Below are 20244 nucleotides of genomic sequence, written 5' to 3' on the forward strand. Positions count from 1 at the left end.
ATCTTTATGTTTGAAGCTTGAAATGTGGCAAAAGGTCGCAAAGTTCAAGGGGGCCGAATACTTTCGCAAGGCACTGTATATATATACACACACACACACACACACAGTACCAGTCAATAGTTTGGACACACCTACTCATTCAAGTGTTTTTCTTTATTTTGACCACCCTTTGCCTAGATGACAGCTTTGCACACTCTTGATATTCTCTCAACCAGCTCCACCTGGAATGATTTTCCAACCATCTTGAAGGAGTTCCCACATATGCTGAGCTTTTCCTTCACTCTGCAGTCCGACTCATCCCAAACCAACTCAATTGGATTGAGGTTGGGTGATTGTGGATGCCAGATCATCTGATGCAGCACTCCATCACTCTCCTTCTTGGTCAAATAGCCCTTACACAGGCTGGAGGTGTGTTGGGTCATTGTCCTATTGAAAAACAAATGATAGTCCCACTAACTGCAAACCAGATGGGATGGCGTATCGCTGCAGAATGCTGTGGTAGCCATGCTGGTTAAGTGTTCCTTGAATTCTAAATAAATCAGTGACAGTGTCACCAGCAAAGCACCGCCACACCTCCTCCTCCATGCTTCACGGTAGGAACCACACATGCAAAGATCCACCGTTTACCTACTCTGCGTCTCACAAAGACTCGGCGGTTGGGACCAAAAATCTCATCAGATCAAAGGACAGATTTCCACTGGTCTAATGACCATTGCTCGTGTTTCTTGGCCCAAGCAAGTCTCTTCATCTTATTGGTGTCCTTTAGTGGTGGTTTCTTTGCAGCAATATGACCATCAAGGCCTGATTCACGCAGTCTCCTCTGAACAGTTGATGTTGAGATGTGTCTGTTACTTGAACTCTGTGATGCATTTATTTGGGCTGCAATTTCTGAGGCTGGTAACTCTAATGAACTTATCCTCTGCAGCAGAGGTGACTCTGGGTCTTCCTTTCCTGTGGCGGTCCTCATGAGAGCCAGTTTCATCACAGCGCTTCATGGTTTTTGCGACTGCACTTGAAGAAACTTTCAAAGTTCTTGAAATGTTCCGTATTGTCTGACCTTCATGTCTTAAAGTAATGATGGACTGTAATTTCTCTATGCTTATTTGAGCTGTTCTTGCCATAATATGGACTTGGTCTTTTACCAAATAGGGCTATCTTCTGTATACCACCCTTACCTTGTCACAACACAACTGATTGGCTCAAACACATTAAGAAGGAAAGAAGCTCCACAAATGAACCTTTAACCTTTCTAGGATAGGGGTTCCCTCGACAACAATCCGCTGAAAAGGCAGTGCGCGAAATTCAAAAATATTTTTTTGAAATGTCACTTTCACACATTAACAAGTCCAATACAGCAAATGAAAGATAAACATCTTGTTAATCTACCCATCGTGTCCGATTTCAAAAATGCTTTACAGCGAAAGCACAACATATGATTATGTTAGGTCATAGCCAAGTCAAAAAAACACACAGACATGTTTCCAGCCAAAGATAGGAGTCACAAAAAGCAGAATATAGATACAATGAATCACTAACCTTTGATGATCTTCATCAGATGACACTCATAGGACATTATGTTACACAATATATGCATGTTTTGTTCGATAATGTGCATATTTATATCCAAAAATCTCAGTTGGCACGTTATGTGTGGTAATGTTTTGATTCCAAAACATCCAGTGATTTTGCAGAAATACTCATAATAAACATTGATAAAAGATGCTAGTGTTATTCACAGAATTAAAGATAGACTTCTCCTTAATGCAACCGCTGTGTCAGATTCTTTTTTTTTATTTTGGAAAAAGCATCATCTGAGAACGGCGCTCAGAAACCAAAACAGCGGAGGAATATCCACCATTTTGGAGTCAACAGAAGTTAGAAATTACACCATAAATATTCACTTACCTTTGATGATCTTCATCAGAAGGCACTCCCAGGAATTCCAGTTGGACAATAAATGACTGATTTGTTCCATAAAGTTCCATAAAGTCCATCATCTATGTCCAAATAGCAACTTGTTGTTAGCGTGTTCAGCCCAGTAATCCATCTTCATGAGGCGCAGGCACTTCGTCCAGACAAAAATTCGAACAGTTCCATTACAGTCCTTTAGAAACATGTCAAACGATGTATGGAATCAATCTATAGGATGTTTTTAACATAAAATATCAATAATGTTCCAACCGGAGAATTCCTTTGTCTGAAGAAAAGCACTGGAACGAGAGGTAACTCTGTCGGGAACGCGCGTCATGAGACCAAGGCTATCTGCCAGACCACTGACTCAAACAGGTCTCATGAGCCCCTCCTTTATAGTAGAAGCCTCATTCAAGTTTCTAAAGACAGTTGACATCTCATGGAAGCCGTAGGAAGTGCAACTTTATCCATATCTCAATGAGTATTCGGTAAGCCAAGCTTTGAAAAAACTACAAACCTCAGATGTCCCACTTCCTGGTTGGATTTTTCTCAGGTTTTCGCTTGCCATATGAGTTCTGTTACAGACATCATTCAAACAGTTTTAGAAACTCCAGAGTGTTTTCTAACTAATACTAATAATAATATGCATATATTAGCATCTGGGACTGAGTAGGAGGCAGTTCACTCTGGGCACGCTATTCATCCAAAAGTGAAAATGCTGCCCCCTATCCCAAAAAGGTTTTAACACACCTGTTATTTGAAATGCATTCCAGGTGACTACCTCATGGAAGCTGGTTGAGAGAATGCCAGGATCGTGCAAAGCTGTCATCAAGGCAAAGGGTGGCTACTTGGAAGAATCTAAAATATATAATATTTTTTTGATTTGTTTAATACTTTTTTTGGTTACTACATGATTCCACATGTGTTATTTCATAGTTTTGATGTCTTCACTATTATTCTACAATGTAGAAAATAGTAAAAAATAAAGAAAAACCCTGGAATGAGTAGGTGTGTCCAAAATTTTGACTGGTACTGTATACTGAACAAAAATTTTAAAATATAGACGCAACAACAGCTCAGTGATGAGCTTGGCGGGTACTGTGTCGTTGGAATGCTGAGCCGTAGTTGACAAACAGTATTCTTACATAGTAATTACTGTGAATTTATTTGAATAACGATTTATTATTATAAGTATCACTGTACTCCTAATATCTCCTAATACAACCAAACAACTGGCATTTGCACGAGAAGGAGCTTCATGTCTAATGAAATGTCCATTAGTCTCGGTTGGATTTCTGGGTTGGAATTCTGAGTTGGAATTCTGGGTTGGAATTCTGGGTTGGGATTCTGGGTTGGAATTCTGGGTTGGAATTCTGGGTTGGAATTCTGGGTTGGGATTCTGGGTTGGGATTCTGGAATTGTCATATTTTCGTCAAACTAAAATGAAAAGTAATTAGTAATAGTTTGCATTTCAGGGCGTCTGGTTTTATTATTGTTATAGTTTGAGTCAGGAAACATACGAAGTTGCAGAGTATTTTTCATCATAGTTATTGTTGACTAAATTAACACTGGTGTTCGTGTGTGTGTGTGTGAGTGTGTGTGTGGGTTTGTGTGTGTGGGTTTGTGTGTGTGTGTGTGTGTGTGTGTGGATGTGTGTGTGTGTGTGTGGATGTGTGGATGTGTGTGAGTGAGTGAGTGAGTGAGTGTGTGTGTGTGTGTGTGTGTGTGTGTGTGTGTGTGTGTGTGTGTGTGTGTGTGTGTGCATGCGCCCACCTGTGTGTGTTACCTCCATGTGTGTGTGTGTCTGACCTTGTACTTCCCAGTCCTCTCCTCTACTTCCTCCTTGTCTTTCTTGATAGTCTTGTTCATCTTGGGAAGGGGAGAGTTCTCTTTCTGATCCTTCTGGATTTTAGCATTCAACTCCTGGACAAACCTGAAAAAGTTTTGTTCAGTTCAACACAGGGTTTGTGTGTGACCAGTGTGTGTTACCAGGTGGGTGGGTGTGTGTGTGTGTGTGACCATGTGTGTGTGTGTGTGTTACCAGGAGTATGTGTGACCAGGTGTGTGTGTGTGTGATCAGGTGTGTGTGTTACCAGGTGTGTGTGTGACCGTGTGTGTGTGTGTGTGTGAGTGACCAGGTGTGTGTGTTACCAGGTGGGTGGGTGTTACCAGGTGGGTGTGTGTAACCAGGTGGGTGTGTGTTACCAGGTGGGTGTGTGTTACCAGGTGTGTGTGTGTTACCAGGCATACGTTGATACTGTACTCTATATCATCGACTGCATCCTTATGTAATACATGTATCACTAGCCACTTTAACTATGCCACTTGGTTTACATACTTATCTCATATGTATATACTGTACTCGATATCATCTACTGTATCTTGCCTATGCTGCTCTGTATCATCACTCATTCATATATCCTTATGTACATATTCTTTATCCCCTTACACTGTGTATGACAGTAGTTTTTTTTGGAATTGTTAGTTAGATTACTTGCTCGTTATTACTGCACTGTCGGAACTAGAAGCACAAGCATTTCGCTACACTCGCATTAACATCTGCTAACCATGTGTATGTGACAAATAAAATTTGATTTGATTTGATTTGAAGGTAGGTGTGCGATACTAGGTGTGTGTGTGTTACCAGGTGGGTGTGTGTTACCAGGTGTGTGTGTGTGTGTCACCAGGTGTGTGTGTGTTACCAGGTGTGTGTGTGTTACCAGGTGGGTGTGTGTTACCAGGTGGGTGTGTGTTACCAGGTGGGTGTGTGTTAGCAGGTGGGTGTGTGTGTGTTACCAGGTGGGTGTGTGTTACCAGGTTTGTGTGTTACCAGGTGTGTGTGTGTTACCAGGTGTGTGTGTGACCAGGTATGTGTGTTACCAGGTTTGTGTGTGTGACCGTGTGTGTGTGTGAGACCAGGTGTGTGTGGTACCGGTGTGTGTGTGTGACCGTGTGTGTGACCAGGTGTGTGTGTTACCAGGTGTGTGTGTGTGTTACCAGGTGTGTGTGTGTGTTACCAGGTGTGTGTGATACCAGATGTGTATTTGTGTGTTACCAGGTGCGTGTGTGTGTGTTACCAGGTGTGTGTGTGTTTGTCTGTGTTACCAGTGTGTGTGTGTTACCAGATGTGTGTGTGTGTTACCAGGTGTGTGTTACCAGGTGTGTGTGTGTTACCAGGTGTGTGTGTGTTACCGGGTGTGTGTGTGTTACCAGGTATGTGTGTTACCAGGTGTGTGTGTGTGTGTTACCAGGTGTGTGTGTGTTACCAGGTATGTGTGTTACCAGGTGTGTGTGTGTGTGTTACCAGGTGTGTGTGTGTGTGTTACCAGGTGTGTGTGTTACCAGGTGTGTGATTTGCCAGGTGTGTGTTACCGGGTGTGTGTGTTGCCAGGTGTGTGTTACCAGGTGTATGTGTTACCAGATGTGTGTGTGTGTGTGTGTGTGTGTTACCAAGTGTGTGTGTGTGTGTGTTACCAGGTGTGTGTGTTACCAGGTGTGTGTTTGTGTGTGTGACCAGGTGTCTGTGTTACCATGTGTGTGTGACCAGGTGTGTGTGTTACCAGGTGTGTGTGTGTGTGTGTGTTACCAGGTGTGTGTGTTACCAGGTGTGTGTGTGTTACCAGGTGTGTGTGTGTGACCAGGTGTGTGTGTTACCAGGTGGGTGTGTGTGTGTGTGTTACCAGGTGGGTGTGATACCAGATGTGTATTTGTGTGTTTCCAGGTGTGTGTGTGTTACCAGGTGTGTGTGTGTGTTACCAGGTGTGTGTGTGTTTGTCTGTGTTACCAGGTGTGTGTGTGTGTGTGTGTGTTACCAGATGTGTGTGTGTGTTACCAGGTGTATATGTTACCAGGTGTGTGTTACCAGGTGTGTGTGTGTGTTACCGGGTGTGTGTTACCGGGTGTGTGTGTGTTACCAGGTGTGTGTGTGTGTTACCAGGTGTGTGTTTGTTACCAGGTGTGTGTTTGTTACCAGGTGTGTGTGTGTTACCAGGTGTGTGTGTTTGTTACCAGGTGTGTGTGTGTTACCAGGTGTGTGTGTGTTACCGGGTGTGTGTGTGTTACCGGGTGTGTGTTTGTTACCAGGTGTGTGTTTGTTACCAGGTGTGTGTGTGTTACCAGGTGTGTGTGTGTGTTACCAGGTGTGTGTTACCAGGTGTGTGATTTGCCAGGTGTGTGTTACCGGGTGTGTGTGTTGCCAGGTGTGTGTTACCAGGTGTGTGTGTTACCAGATGTGTGTGTGTTACCAGGTTTGTGTGTGTGTGTGTGTGTTACCAGGTGTGTGTGTTACCATGTGTGTGTGACCAGGTGTATGTTACCTGAGGTGGAAGCCATCGTTAGTGAAGAGTTGGTGCTGCAGCAGGTCAGAACACTGTGACCTCCTGTCTGGATCCATCTGGAGACACCTCTGGTAAGAGAAGGAGGAGGGAGAGAGAGGGGATATGGGGGAGAGAGAGAGAGGGGATATGGGGGAGAGAGAGAGAGGGGATATGGGGGATAGAGAGAGAGGGGATATGGGGAGAGAGAGAGAGGGGATATGGGGGAGAGAGAGAGGGGATATGGGGGAGAGAGAGAGGGATATGGGGAGAGAGAGAGAGGGGATATGGGGGAGAGAGAGAGAGGGGATATGGGGGAGAGAGAGAGGGGATATGGGGAGAGAGAGAGAGGGGATATGGGGGAGAGAGAGAGAGGGATATGGGGAGAGAGAGAGAGAGAGAGAGGGGATATGGGGGGGAGAGAGAGAGAGAGAGAGAGAGAGAGGGGATATGGGGGGATAGAGAGAGAGGGATATGGGGAGAGAGAGAGAGGGATATGGGGAGAGAGAGAGAGAGGATATGGGGGAGAGAGAGAGAGGATATGGGGGGAGAGAGAGAGAGGGATATGGGGGGGAGAGAGAGAGGGGATATGGGGGGAGAGAGAGAGGGGATATGGGGAGAGAGAGAGGGGATATGGGGGAGAGAGAGAGGGATATGGGGAGAGAGAGAGAGGGGATATGGGGAGAGAGAGAGAGGGGATATGGGGAGAGAGAGAGAGGGGATATGGGGGAGAGAGAGAGAGAGGGGATATGGGGGAGAGAGAGAGGGATATGGGGGAGAGAGAGAGAGGGGATATGGGGGGGAGAGAGAGAGAGGGGATATGGGGGAGAGAGAGAGAGAGAGAGAGAGGGATATGGGGGAGAGAGAGAGAGAGAGAGAGAGAGGGGATATGGGGGATAGAGAGAGGGGATATGGGGGAGAGAGAGAGAGGGATATGGGGGAGAGAGAGAGAGGATATGGGGAGAGAGAGAGAGAGGATATGGGGAGAGAGAGAGAGAGGGATATGGGGGGAGAGAGAGGGGATATGGGGGAGAGAGAGAGGGGATATGGGGGGGAGAGAGAGAGGGGATATGGGGGGAGAGAGAGAGAGGGATATGGGGGAGAGAGAGAGAGGGGATATGGGGAGAGAGAGAGAGGATATGGGGAGAGAGAGAGAGAGAGAGGGGATATGGGGAGAGAGAGAGAGGGGATATGGGGGAGAGAGAGAGAGGGGATATGGGGAGAGAGAGAGAGGGGATATGGGGAGAGAGAGAGAGAGAGGGGATATGGGGGATAGAGAGAGAGGGGATATGGGGGAGAGAGAGAGAGGGGATATGGGGGAGAGAGAGAGAGAGGGGATATGGGGGATAGAGAGAGAGGGGATATGGGGGGAGAGAGAGAGAGGGGATATGGGGGAGAGAGAGAGAGGGGATATGGGGGAGAGAGAGAGAGGGGATATGGGGGATAGAGAGAGAGGGGATATGGGGAGAGAGAGAGAGGGGATATGGGGGAGAGAGAGAGAGGGATATGGGGGAGAGAGAGAGAGAGGGGATATGGGGGATAGAGAGAGGGGATATGGGGGAGAGAGAGAGGGGATATGGGGGGAGAGAGAGAGGGGATATGGGGGAGAGAGAGAGAGAGGGGATATGGGGGAGAGAGAGAGGGGATATGGGGGATAGAGAGAGAGGGGATATGGGGAGAGAGAGAGGGGATATGGGGGAGAGAGAGAGAGGGGATATGGGGGAGAGAGAGAGAGAGAGATTGAGTGAGGGGGGGTGGGGAAGAGGGAGTTGTATAGAGATACTGTAGCTACTGAAAGGCTACGATACTTTAGGAGGAGATAGTTACTGAAAGGCTACATTACTTTAGGAGGAGATAGTTACTGAAAGGCTACAGTACTTTAGGAGGAGATAGTTACTGAAAGGCTACAGTACTTTAGGAGGAGATAGTTACTGAAAGGCTACAGTACTTTAGGAGGAGATAGTTACTGAAAGGCTACAGTACTTTAGGAGGAGATAGTTACTGAAAGGCTACAGTACTTTAGGAGGAGATAGTTACTGAAAGGCTACAGTACTTTAGGAGGAGATAGTTACTGAAAGGCTACAGTACTTTAGGAGGAGATAGTTACTGAAAGGCTACAGTACTTTAGGAGGAGATAGTTACTGAAAGGTTACAGTACTTTAGGAGGAGATAGTTACTGAAAGGTTACAGTACTTTAGGAGGAGATAGAGATAGTTACTGAAAGGCTACAATACTTTAGGAGGAGATAGAGATAGTTTCTGAAAGGCTACAGTACTTTAGGAGGAGATAGTTACTGAAAGGCTACAGTACTTTAGGAGGAGATAGTTACTGAAAGGCTACAGTACTTTAGGAGGAGATAGTTACTGAAAGGCTACAGTACTTTAGGAGGAGATCGAGATAGTTACTGAAAGGCTACAGTACTTTAGGAGGAGATAGAGATAGTTACTGAAAGGCTACAGTACTTTAGGAGGAGATAGTTACTGAAAGGCTACAGTACTTTAGGAGGAGATAGTTTCTGAAAGGCTACAGTACTTTAGGAGGAGATAGTTACTGAAAGGCTACAGTACTTTAGGAGGAGATAGTTACTGAAAGGTTACAGTACTTTAGGAGGAGATAGTTACTGAAAGGTTACAGTACTTTAGGAGGAGATAGAGATAGTTACTGAAAGGCTACAATACTTTAGGAGGAGATAGAGATAGTTTCTGAAAGGCTACAGTACTTTAGGAGGAGATAGTTACTGAAAGGCTACAGTACTTTAGGAGGAGATAGTTACTGAAAGGCTACAGTACTTTAGGAGGAGATAGTTACTGAAAGGCTACAGTACTTTAGGAGGAGATCGAGATAGTTACTGAAAGGCTACAGTACTTTAGGAGGAGATAGAGATAGTTACTGAAAGGCTACAGTACTTTAGGAGGAGATAGTTACTGAAAGGCTACAGTACTTTAGGAGGAGATAGTTTCTGAAAGGCTACAGTACTTTAGGAGGAGATAGTTACTGAAAGGCTACAGTACTTTAGGAGGAGATAGTTACTGAAAGATTACAGTACTTTAGGAGGAGATAGTTACTGAAAGGTTACAGTACTTTAGGAGGAGATAGAGATAGTTACTGAAAGGCTACAATACTTTAGGAGGAGATAGAGATAGTTTCTGAAAGGCTACAGTACTTTAGGAGGAGATAGTTACTGAAAGGCTACAGTACTTTAGGAGGAGATAGTTACTGAAAGGCTACAGTACTTTAGGAGGAGATAGTTACTGAAAGGCTACAGTACTTTAGGAGGAGATCGAGATAGTTACTGAAAGGCTACAGTACTTTAGGAGGAGATAGAGATAGTTACTGAAAGGCTACAGTACTTTAGGAGGAGATAGTTACTGAAAGGCTACAGTACTTTAGGAGGAGATAGTTACTGAAAGGCTACAGTACTTTAGGAGGAGATAGTTACTGAAAGGCTACAGTACTTTAGGAGGAGATAGTTACTGAAAGGCTACAGTACTTTAGGAGGAGATAGTTACTGAAAGGCTACAGTACTTTAGGAGGAGATAGTTACTGAAAGGCTACAGTACTTTAGGAGGAGATAGTTACTGAAAGGCTACAGTACTTTAGGAGGAGATAGTTTCTGAAAGGCTACAGTACTTTAGGAGGAGATAGTTACTGAAAGGCTACAGTACTTTAGGAGGAGATAGTTACTGAAAGGTTACAGTACTTTAGGAGGAGATAGTTACTGAAAGGTTACAGTACTTTAGGAGGAGATAGAGATAGTTACTGAAAGGCTACAATACTTTAGGAGGAGATAGAGATAGTTTCTGAAAGGCTACAGTACTTTAGGAGGAGATAGTTACTGAAAGGCTACAGTACTTTAGGAGGAGATAGTTACTGAAAGGCTACAGTACTTTAGGAGGAGATCGAGATAGTTACTGAAAGGCTACAGTACTTTAGGAGGAGATAGAGATAGTTACTGAAAGGCTACAGTACTTTAGGAGGAGATAGTTACTGAAAGGCTACAGTACTTTAGGAGGAGATAGTTAATGAAAGGCTACAGTACTTTAGGAGGAGATAGTTACTGAAAGGCTACAGTACTTTAGGAGGAGATAGTTAATGAAAGGCTACAGTACTTTAGGAGGAGATAATATCTCGCTGTAGTGTAGAAAAGCACTGAGGATCAGTTCATGAGCGTTGATAAAGGAGTGAACCACATCCAAGTGGTAGTGTTGTGCTATAGAGGCTCTGTCTCTGTCTGAGGTGTGTGTGTGTGCGTGCGTGCGTGTGTGTGTGTGTGTGTGTGTGTGTGTAAGTGAGTGTGTGTGTGTGTGTGTGTGTGTGTGTGTGTCTGTGTGTGTGAGTGAGTGAGTGAGTGAGTGAGTGAGTGAGTGAGTGAGTGAGTGAGTGTGTGTGTGTGTGTGTGTGTGTGTGTGCGCACCTGTGTAAGGTCTCTAGCGGTAGTGGACAGTTTGGGATATCGTTGTTGAAGAGGCTCTGTCTCTGTCACTTCCGGTAGACTGACTCCTGAAAACACTGGGTTCTTATAGAACAACTCCTGGTGGGGAGGGGTCAGGTTTCCTTGGTAATGAAACAAAACAAAACAAATAGCAAAATTCATTAATAATTCATTAAAATATTAATAAATTAATCATTGCTCCATGTGTGTGTGTGTGTGTGTGTGTGTGTCTGTGATTGTGTGTGTGTGTGTGTGTGTCTGTGGTTGTGTGTGTGTCTGTGGTGTGTGTGTGTGTGTGTGCGTGTCTGTGGTTGTGTGTGTGTCTGTGATTGTGTGTGTGTCTGTGATTGTGTGTGTGTCTGTGATTGTGTGTGTGTCTGTGGTTGTGTGTTTGTGTGTGTGTGTGTGTGTGTCTGTGGTTGTGTGTGTGTGTCTGTGATTGTGTGTGTCTGTGGTTGTGTGTGTGTGTGTGTGTGTGTGTGTCTGTGGTTGTGTGTGTGTACTGTCCTCACCAAAGCACCTGATGATGTGGTATAACTGGTCGATGTCAGAGTCTCCAGGAAACAGAGGTTCTCCTGTCAACATCTCTACGAAGAGACAGCCTGCAGCCCACACATCTACCGCCCTACACACACACACACACACACACACACACACACACACACACACACACAACCACAGACACACACACACACACACACACAACCACAGACACACACACAACCACAGACACAATCACAGACACACACACACACACACACACACACACACACACACAACCACAGACACACACACACACACACACACACACAACCACAGACACACACAAACTCACACAACCACAGACACACACAAACTCACACAACCACAGACACACACACACAACCATAGACAGACACACACCACCACACACACACACACACACCACCACACACACACACGGACACACACACACCACCACACACACACACATACACACACACACACACACACACCACCACACACACACAGACACACACACCACCACACACACACGGTAGTATTAGACAAATAACACTGGAGGATTTCATAGGACTGTTTCTCTCTGTGTCTCTTTCTCTCTTGGTCTCTGCCCTTCTCTGTCTCTCCTTCTCTCTCGGTCTCTCTCTGTCTCTCTCCCTCTGCCTTTCTATCTCTCTCTCTCTCTCTCATTCTGTCTCTCTCTCTCTCGATCTCTCTCTCTCTGTCTCTCTCCCCGTCCCTCCCTCTGTCTCTATCCTTGTTCTTACTTCCCGTACTTGGTGTCCCCCACCAGTAGTTCTGGGGCCCTATACCAGCGTGTTGCTACGTAGTCCGTGTAATTCTCTCCTGGTGCAGCCATTGTCCTGGCGAACCCGAAGTCACACAGCTTGACCACCCCTCCCTGAGATACCAGGATGTTCTCTGGCTTGATGTCCCTATGGATGATCTGGAGAAACAAAAAGGATACAAATAGGAAACAAAGGAAACATACAGGAAATATATATGAAACATACAGGAAATATATATGAAACATTTTTATCTTTATTTAACTAGACAAGTCAGTTAAGAACAAATTCTTATTTTCAATGACAGCCTGGGAACAGTGGGTTAACTGCCTTGTTCAGGGGCAGAACAACAGATTTGTACCTTGTCAGCTCGGGGATTTAATCTTGCAAGCTTCTGGTTACTAGTCCAACGCTCTAACCACTAGGCTACCCTGCCGCCCCAAAAATATATGAAACAAAGGAAACATACAGGAACATATATGAAAAATATAGGAAACTTACAGGAAATATATAGGAATAGGAAAACACATATATAGGAAACACAAAGGAAACATATAGTAAATATTGATGAAACATGTAGGAAATATATAGGAAACAGGTGGGACATGTCTGGTGAGTATGCAGGCCATTGAAAAACTGGGACATTCTCAGCTTCCAGGAATTGTGTACAGATCCTTGCGACAATGTGGTTGTGCATTACCATGCTGAAACATGAGGTGATGGCGGGGGATGAATGGCACGATAATGGGCTTCAGTATCTCATCACGGTATCTTTGTGCTATCAATAGCTTATGCCTGCCCATACCATAACCCCACCACCACCATGGGGCACTTTGTTCACAACGTTGACGTCAGCAAATCGCTCGCCTACACAACGCCATACATGCTGGTTGAAACCGGGTTCAACCGTGAAGAAGGTTCACCATCGAAGGTGAACATTTGCCCACTGAAGTCGGTTACCAAACTGCAGTCAGGTCAAGACCCAGGTGAGGACGACGAGCACGGAGATGAGCTTCCCTGAGATGGTTTCTAGTGGTTTCTAGCACAGTTTGTGCAGAAATTCTTCTGTTGTGCAAACCCACAGTTTCATCAGCTGTCCGGTGGCTGGTCTCAGAAGATCCCGCAGGTGAAGAAGCTGGATGTGGAGGTCCTGGGCTGGCGTGGTTACACGTGGCCTGCGGTTGTGAGGCCGGTTGGACGTACTGCCAAATTCTCTAAAACAACATTGGAGGTGGCTTATGCTAGAGAAATTAACATTCAATTCTCTGGCAACAGCTCTGGTGGACATTCCAGTTGTCAGCATGCCAATTGCAAAACTTGAGACATCTGTGGCATTTTGTGTGTGACAACTGAACATTTTAGTGGCCTTTTATTGTCCCCAGCACAAGGTGCACCTGTGCATCAGCTCATGAAACATGGGGGCAACACTGTACATGTTGCGTTTCTATTTTTGTTCAGTATATATAAAATTGAAGTCACACAGATTGACCTCCCGACCCTGAGATACTAGGATGTTTTCTGGCTTGATGTTCCTTTCTGGAATATACAGGAAATACAGTGCCTTCGGGAAAGTATTCAGACCCCTTGACTTTTTTACACATTTTGGTACGTTACAGCCTTATCCTAAATTGGATTAAATAGTTTTCCCCCTCATCAATCTACACACAATACCCCATAATGACAAAGCAAAAACAGGTTTTTATAAATGTTTGCAAATTTATGAAATAAACTGAAATATCACTTACATAAGTATTCAGACCCTTGAGTGAGTACTTTGTTCAAAAAACCTTTGGCAGTGATTACAGACTTGAGTCTTATTGGGTATGAAGCTACATGCTTGGTATACCTGTATTGGTATTCCTCTCAGCAGATCCTCTCAAGCTCTGTCAGGTTGGACGTGGAGCATCGTTGCACAGCTATTTTCAGGTCTCCAGAGTTGTTTGATCAGGTTCAAGTCCGGGCTCTGGCTGGGCCATTCAAGGACATTGAGAGACTTGTCCCGAAGCCACTCCTGCATTGTCTTGGCTGTGTGCTTAGGGTCTTTGTCCTGTTGGAAGGTGAACCTTCGACCCAGTCTGAGGTCCTGAGTTTTCATCAAGGACCTCTCTGTACTTTGCTCCGTTCATCTTTCCCTCTATCCTGACTTGTCTCCTAGTCCCTGCTGCTGAAAAAGATCCCCACAGCATGATGCTGCCACCACCATGCTTCACTGTAGGGAAGGTGCCAGGTTTCCTCCCGACGTGATGCTTGGCATTCAGGCCAAAGATTTCAATCTTGGTTTCATCAGAGAATTTTGTTTCTCATGGTCAGAGTTCTTTAGGTGTCATTTGGCAAACTCCAAGAGGAACGTCATGTGCCTTTTACTGAGGAGTGGCTTCCGTCTGGCCACTCTACCATAAAGGCCTGATTGGTGGAGTGCTGCAGAGATGGTTGTCCTTCTGGAAGGTTCTCCCATCTCCACAGAGGAATTCTGGAGCTCTGTCAGAGTTACCATCGAGTTCTTGGTCACCTCCCTGACCAAGGCCCTTCTCCCCTGCTCAGTTTGGCTGGGTGGCAAGCTCTAGGAAGAGTCTTGGTGGTTCCAAACTTCTTACATTTAAGAATGATAGAGACCACTGTGTTCTTGGGGACCTTCAATGCTGCAGAAATGTGTTGGTACCCTTCCCCAGATCTGTGCCTCGACACAATCCTCTCTGAGCTCTACGGACAAATCTTTCGACCTCATGGCTTTTGCTGTGACATGCACTTTCAACTGTGGGATCTTATATAGACAGGTGTGTGCCTTTCCAAATTTTTTTTTTTTTTTACCTTTATTTTACTAGGCAAGTCAGTTAAGAACAAATTCTTATTTACAATGACGGCCTAGGAACAGTGGGTTAACTGCCTGTTCAGGGGCAGAACGACAGATTTGTACCTTGTCAGCTCGGGGGTTTGAACTTGCAACCTTCCGGTTACTAGTCCAACGCTCTAACCACTAGGCTACCCTGCCGCCCCAAATCATGTCTAATCAATTGAATTTACCACAAGTGGACTCCAATCAAGTTGTAGGAGCATCTCAAGGATGATCAATGGAAGCAGGATGCACCTAAGCTCAATTTCGAGTCTCATAGCAAAGGGCCTGAATACTTATATTAATAAGGTATTTCTGTTTTTTAATTTTTAATATATTTGCAAAACTATTTTATTTTTTATTTTTGGGGGGAATATGAAGTGTGGAAATGTGGAAAAAGTCAAGGGGTACTTTCCGAATGCACTGTATCGTTTCATATATACATTAGTATGGAGAAATGGTCTAAGATCCCTTCCAATGTCTCATAACACATTTTAGAAAAATGCTCAGTGTCGTTATCCACGCCAGGGCAGGGTGCTGGTGTTCAAATGAATGGAATAAACGGAACTAAGTCAAACATCATATGTTTCATGTGATAGATACCGTTGCATTAATTCAAATCAAATCAAATTTTATTTGTCACATACACATGGCTGGCAGATGTTAATGCGAGTGTAGCGAAATGCTTGTGCTTCTAGTTCCGACAATGCAGTAATAACGAACAAGTAATCTAACTAACAATTCCAAAAAACTACTGTCTTATACACAGTGTAAGGGGATAAAGAATATGTACATAAGGATATATGAATGAGTGATGGTACAGAGCAGCATAGGCAAGATACAGTAGATGATATCGAGTACAGTATATACATATGAGATGAGTATGTAAACCAAGTGACATAGTTAAAGTGGCTAGTGATACATGTATTACATAAGGATGCAGTCGATGATATAGAGTACAGTATCAACGTATGCATATGAGATGAATAATGTAGGGTAAGTAACATTATATAAGGTAGCATTGTTTAAAGTGGCTAGTGATATATTTACATCATTTCCCATCAATTCCCATGATTAAAGTGGCTGGAGTAGAGTCAGTGTCATTGACAGTGTGTTGGCAGTAGCCACTCAATGTTAGTGGTGGCTGTTTAACAATCTGATGGCCTTGAGATAGAAGCTGTTTTTCAGTCTCTCGGTCCCAGCTTTGATGCACCTGTACTGACCTCGCCTTCTGGATGACAGCGGGGTGAACAGGCAGTGGCTCGGGTGGTTGATGTCCTTGATGATCTTTATGGCCTTCCTGTAGCATCGGGTGGTGTAGGTGTCCTGGAGGGCAGGTAGTTTGCCCCGGTGATGCGTTGTGCAGACCTCACTACCCTCTGGAGAGCCTTACGGTTGAGGGCCGTGCAGTTGCCATACCAGGCGGTGATACAGCCCGCCAGGATGCTCTCGATTGTGCATCTGTAGAAGTTTGTGAGTGCTTTTGGTGACAAGCCGAATTTCTTCAGCCTCCTGAGGTTGAAGAGGCGCTGCTGCGCCTTCCTCACGATGCTGTCTGTGTGAGTGGACCAATTCAGTTTGTCTGTGATGTGTATGCCGAGGAACTTAAAACTTGCTACCCTCTCCACTACTGTTCCATCGATGTGGATGGGGGGGTGTTCCCTCTGCTGTTTCCTGAAGTCCACAATCATCTCCTTAGTTTTGTTGACGTTGAGTGTGAGGTTATTTTCCTGACACCACACTCCGAGGGCCCTCACCTCCTCCCTGTAGGCCGTCTCGTCGTTGTTGGTAATCAAGCCTACCACTGTTGTGTCGTCCGCAAACTTGATGATTGAGTTGGAGGCGTGCATGTAATTCCATTACAATGAGCCCGTCCTCCTATAGCTCCTCCTACCAGCCTCCTCTGACACACACACACACACACACACACACACACACACACACACACACACACACACACACACACACACACACACACACACACACTCCACTCACATTGTGTTGATGGCAGAAGGAGATAGCCCGTAGTATCTGGTAGACGTATCTTCTTAGGCGGCTGTAGTCTCCGAGACCCAGGGTCTCGAGCTTGATGACGAGCTTGGAGGGTACTATGGTGTTGAATGCCGAGCTGTAGTCGATGAACAGCATTCTCACATAGGTATTCCTCTTGTCCAGATGGGTTAGGGCAGTGTGCAGTGTGGTTGAGATTGCATCGCCTGTGGACCTATTTGGGCGGTAAGCAAATTGGAGTGGGTCAAGGGTGTCAGGTAGGGTGGAGGTGATATGGTCCTTGACTAGTCTCTCAAAGCACTTCATGATGACGGATGTGAGTGCTACGGGGCGGTAGTCGTTTAGCTCAGTTACCTTAGCTTTCTTGGGAACAGGAACAATGGTGGCCCTCTTGAAGCATGTGGGAACAGCAGACTGGTATAGGGATTGATTGAATATGTCCGTAAACACACCGGCCAGCTGGTCTGCGCATGCTCTGAGGGCGCGGCTGGGGATGCCGCCTGGGCCTGCAGCCTTGCGAGGGTTAACACGTTTAAATGTCTTACTCACTTCGGCTGCAGTGAAGGAGAGACCGCATGTTTCCGTTGCAGGCCGTGTCAGTGGCACTGTATTGTCCTCAAAGCGGGCAAAAAGTTATTTAGTCTGCCTGGGAGCAAGACATCCTGGTCCGTGACTGGGCTGGGTTTCTTCCTGTAGTCCGTGATTGACTGTAGACCCTGCCACATACCTCTTGTGTCTGAGCCGTTGAATTGAGATTCTACTTTGTCTCTGTACTGGCGCTTAGCTTGTTTGATAGCCTTGCGGAGGGAATAGCTGCACTGTTTGTATTCAGTCATGTTACCAGACACCTTGCCCTGATTAAAAGCAGTGGTTCGTGCCTTCAGTTTCACACGAATGCTGCCATCAATCCACGGTTTCTGGTTAGGGAATGTTTTAATCGTTGCTATGGGAACGACATCTTCAACGCACGTTCTAATGAACTCGCACACCGTATCAGCGTATTCGTCAATGTTGTTGTCTGACGCAATACGAAACATCTCCCAGTCCACGTGATGGAAGCAGTCTTGAGTGTGGAGTCAGCTTGGTCGGACCAGCGTTGGACAGACCTCAGCGTGGGAGCTTCTTGTTTTAGTTTCTGTCTGTAGGCAGGGATCAACAAAATGGAGTCGTGGTCAGCTTTTCCGAAAGGGGGCGGGGCAGGGCCTTATATGCGTCGCGGAAGTTAGAGTAACAATGATCCAGGGTCTTTCCACCCCTGGTTGCGCAATCGATATGCTGATAAAATTTAGGGAGTCTTGTTTTCAGATTAGCCTTGTTAAAATCCCCAGCTACAATGAATGCAGCCTCCGGATAAATCGCTTCCAGTTTGCAGAGAGTTAAATAAAGTTCGCTCAGAGCCATCGATGTGTCTGCTTGGGGGGATATTCAATTCAAGGGCTTTATTGGCAAGAAACATGTGTTAACATTGCCAAAGCAAGAGGTAGACAACATACAAAGTGAATATATAAAGTGAAAAACAACAAAAATTAACAGTAAACATTACACATACAGAAGTTTCAAAACAGTAAAGCCATTACAAATGTCATATTATTTATATATATATATATACAGTGTTTTAACAATGTACAAATGGTTAAAGGACACACGATAAAATAAATAAGCATAAATATGGGTTGTATTTACAATGGTGTTTGTTCTTCACTGGTTGCCCTTTTCTCGTGGCAACAGGTCACAAATCCTGCTGCTGTGATGGCACACTGTGGAATTTCACCCAGTAGATATGGGAGTTTTTCAAAATTGGATTTGTTTTCGAATTCTTTGTGGATCTGTGTAATCTGAGGGAAATATGTCTCTCTAATATGGTCATACATTGGGCAGGAGGTTAGGAAGTGCAGCTCAGTTTCCACCTCATTTTGTGGGATAGCCTGTCTTCTTTTGAGAGCCATGTCTGCCTACGGCGGCCTTTCTCAATAGCAAGGCTATGCTCACTGAGTCTGTACATAGTCAAGGCTTTCCTTAATTTTGGGTCAGTCACAGTGGTCAGGTATTCTGCCACTGTGTACTCTCTGTGTAGGGCCAAATAGCATTCTAGTTTGCTCTGTTTTTTTGTTTTCTCATGATTTGGTTGGGTCTAATTGTGCTGCTGTCCTGGGGCTCTGTAGGGTGTGTTTGTGTTTGTGAACAGAGCCCCAGGACCAGCTTGCTTAGGGGACTCTTCTCCAGGTTCATCTCTCTGTAGGTGATGGCTTTGTTATGGAAGGTTTGTGAATCGCTTCCTTTTAGGTGGTTGTAGAATTTAACAGCTCTTTTCTGGATTTTGATAATTAGTGGGTATCGGCCTAATTCTGCTCTGCATGCATTATTTGGTGTTCTACGTTGTACACGGAGGATATTTTTGCAGAATTCTGCGTGCAGAGTCTCAATTTGGTGTTTGTCCCATTTTGTGAAGTCTTGGTTGGTGAGCGGACCCCAGACCTCACAACCATAAAGGGCAATGGGCTCTATGACTGATTCAAGTATTTTTAGCCAAATCCTAATTGGTATGTTGAAATTTATGTTTCTTTTGATGGCATAGAATGCCCTTCTTGCCTTGTCTCTCAGATCGTTCACAGCTTTGTGGAAGTTACCTGTGGCGCTGATGTTTAGGCCAAGGTATGTATAGTTTTTTGTGTGCTCTAGGGCAACAGTGTCTAGATGGAATTTGTATTTGTGGTCCTGGTGACTGGACCTTTTTGGAACACCATTATTTTGGTCTTACTGAGATTTACTGTCAGGGCCCAGGTCTGACAGAATCTGTGCATAAGATCTAGGTGCTGCTGTAGGCCCTCCTTGGTTGGTGACAGAAGCACCAGATCATCAGCAAACAGCAGACATTTGACTCGGATTCTAGCAGGGGAGGCCGGGTGCTGCAGACTTTTCTAGTGCCCGCGCCAATTCGTTGATATATATGTTGAAGAGGGTGGGGCTTAAGCTGCATCCCTGTCTAACCCCACGACCCTGTGTGAAGAAATGTGTTTTTTGCCAATTTTAACCGCACACTTGTTGTTTGTGTACATGGATTTTATAATGTCGTATGTTTTACCCCCAACACCACTTTCCATCAGTTTGTATAGCAGACCCTCATGCCAGATTGAGTCAAAGGCTTTTTTGAAATCAACAAAGCATGAGAAGACTTTGCCTTTGTTTTGGTTTGTTTGGTTGTCAATTAGGGTGTGCAGGGTGAATACATGGTCTGTTGTACGGTAATTTGGTAAAAAGCCAATTTGACATTTGCTCAGTACATTGTTTTCATTGAGGAAATGTACGAGTCTGCTGTTAATGCAGAGGATTTTCCCAAGGTTACTGTTGACACATATTCCACGGTAGTTATTGAGGTCAAATTTGTCTCCACTTTTGTGGATTGGGGTGATCAGTCCTTGGTTCCAAATATTGGGGAAGATGCCAGAGCTAAGTATGATGTTA

General features: G+C 45.0%; 1 protein-coding gene across 1 annotated transcript in view; it reads right to left on the reverse strand.

The window, feature by feature from the left end:
* The window catches only part of LOC112240181 (cyclin-dependent kinase-like 2), a 47222-nt gene that overhangs the window by 18696 nt on the left and 8282 nt on the right, over positions 1-20244 (reverse strand). Inside the window, exons 2-7 of the mRNA XM_042314056.1 lie at positions 16768-16857; positions 11925-12103; positions 11169-11281; positions 10639-10778; positions 6228-6316; positions 3721-3844 (exon numbers count right to left, since the gene is read on the reverse strand). Of these exons, the coding sequence (XP_042169990.1) occupies positions 3721-3844; positions 6228-6316; positions 10639-10778; positions 11169-11281; positions 11925-12103; positions 16768-16857 (735 nt within the window). The remainder of the gene's footprint in view (positions 1-3720; positions 3845-6227; positions 6317-10638; positions 10779-11168; positions 11282-11924; positions 12104-16767; positions 16858-20244) is intronic.

Source organism: Oncorhynchus tshawytscha, unplaced genomic scaffold (genome assembly GCF_018296145.1).
Source record: "Oncorhynchus tshawytscha isolate Ot180627B unplaced genomic scaffold, Otsh_v2.0 Un_contig_3428_pilon_pilon, whole genome shotgun sequence".
NCBI classification, from domain to species: Eukaryota; Metazoa; Chordata; class Actinopteri; order Salmoniformes; family Salmonidae; genus Oncorhynchus; species Oncorhynchus tshawytscha.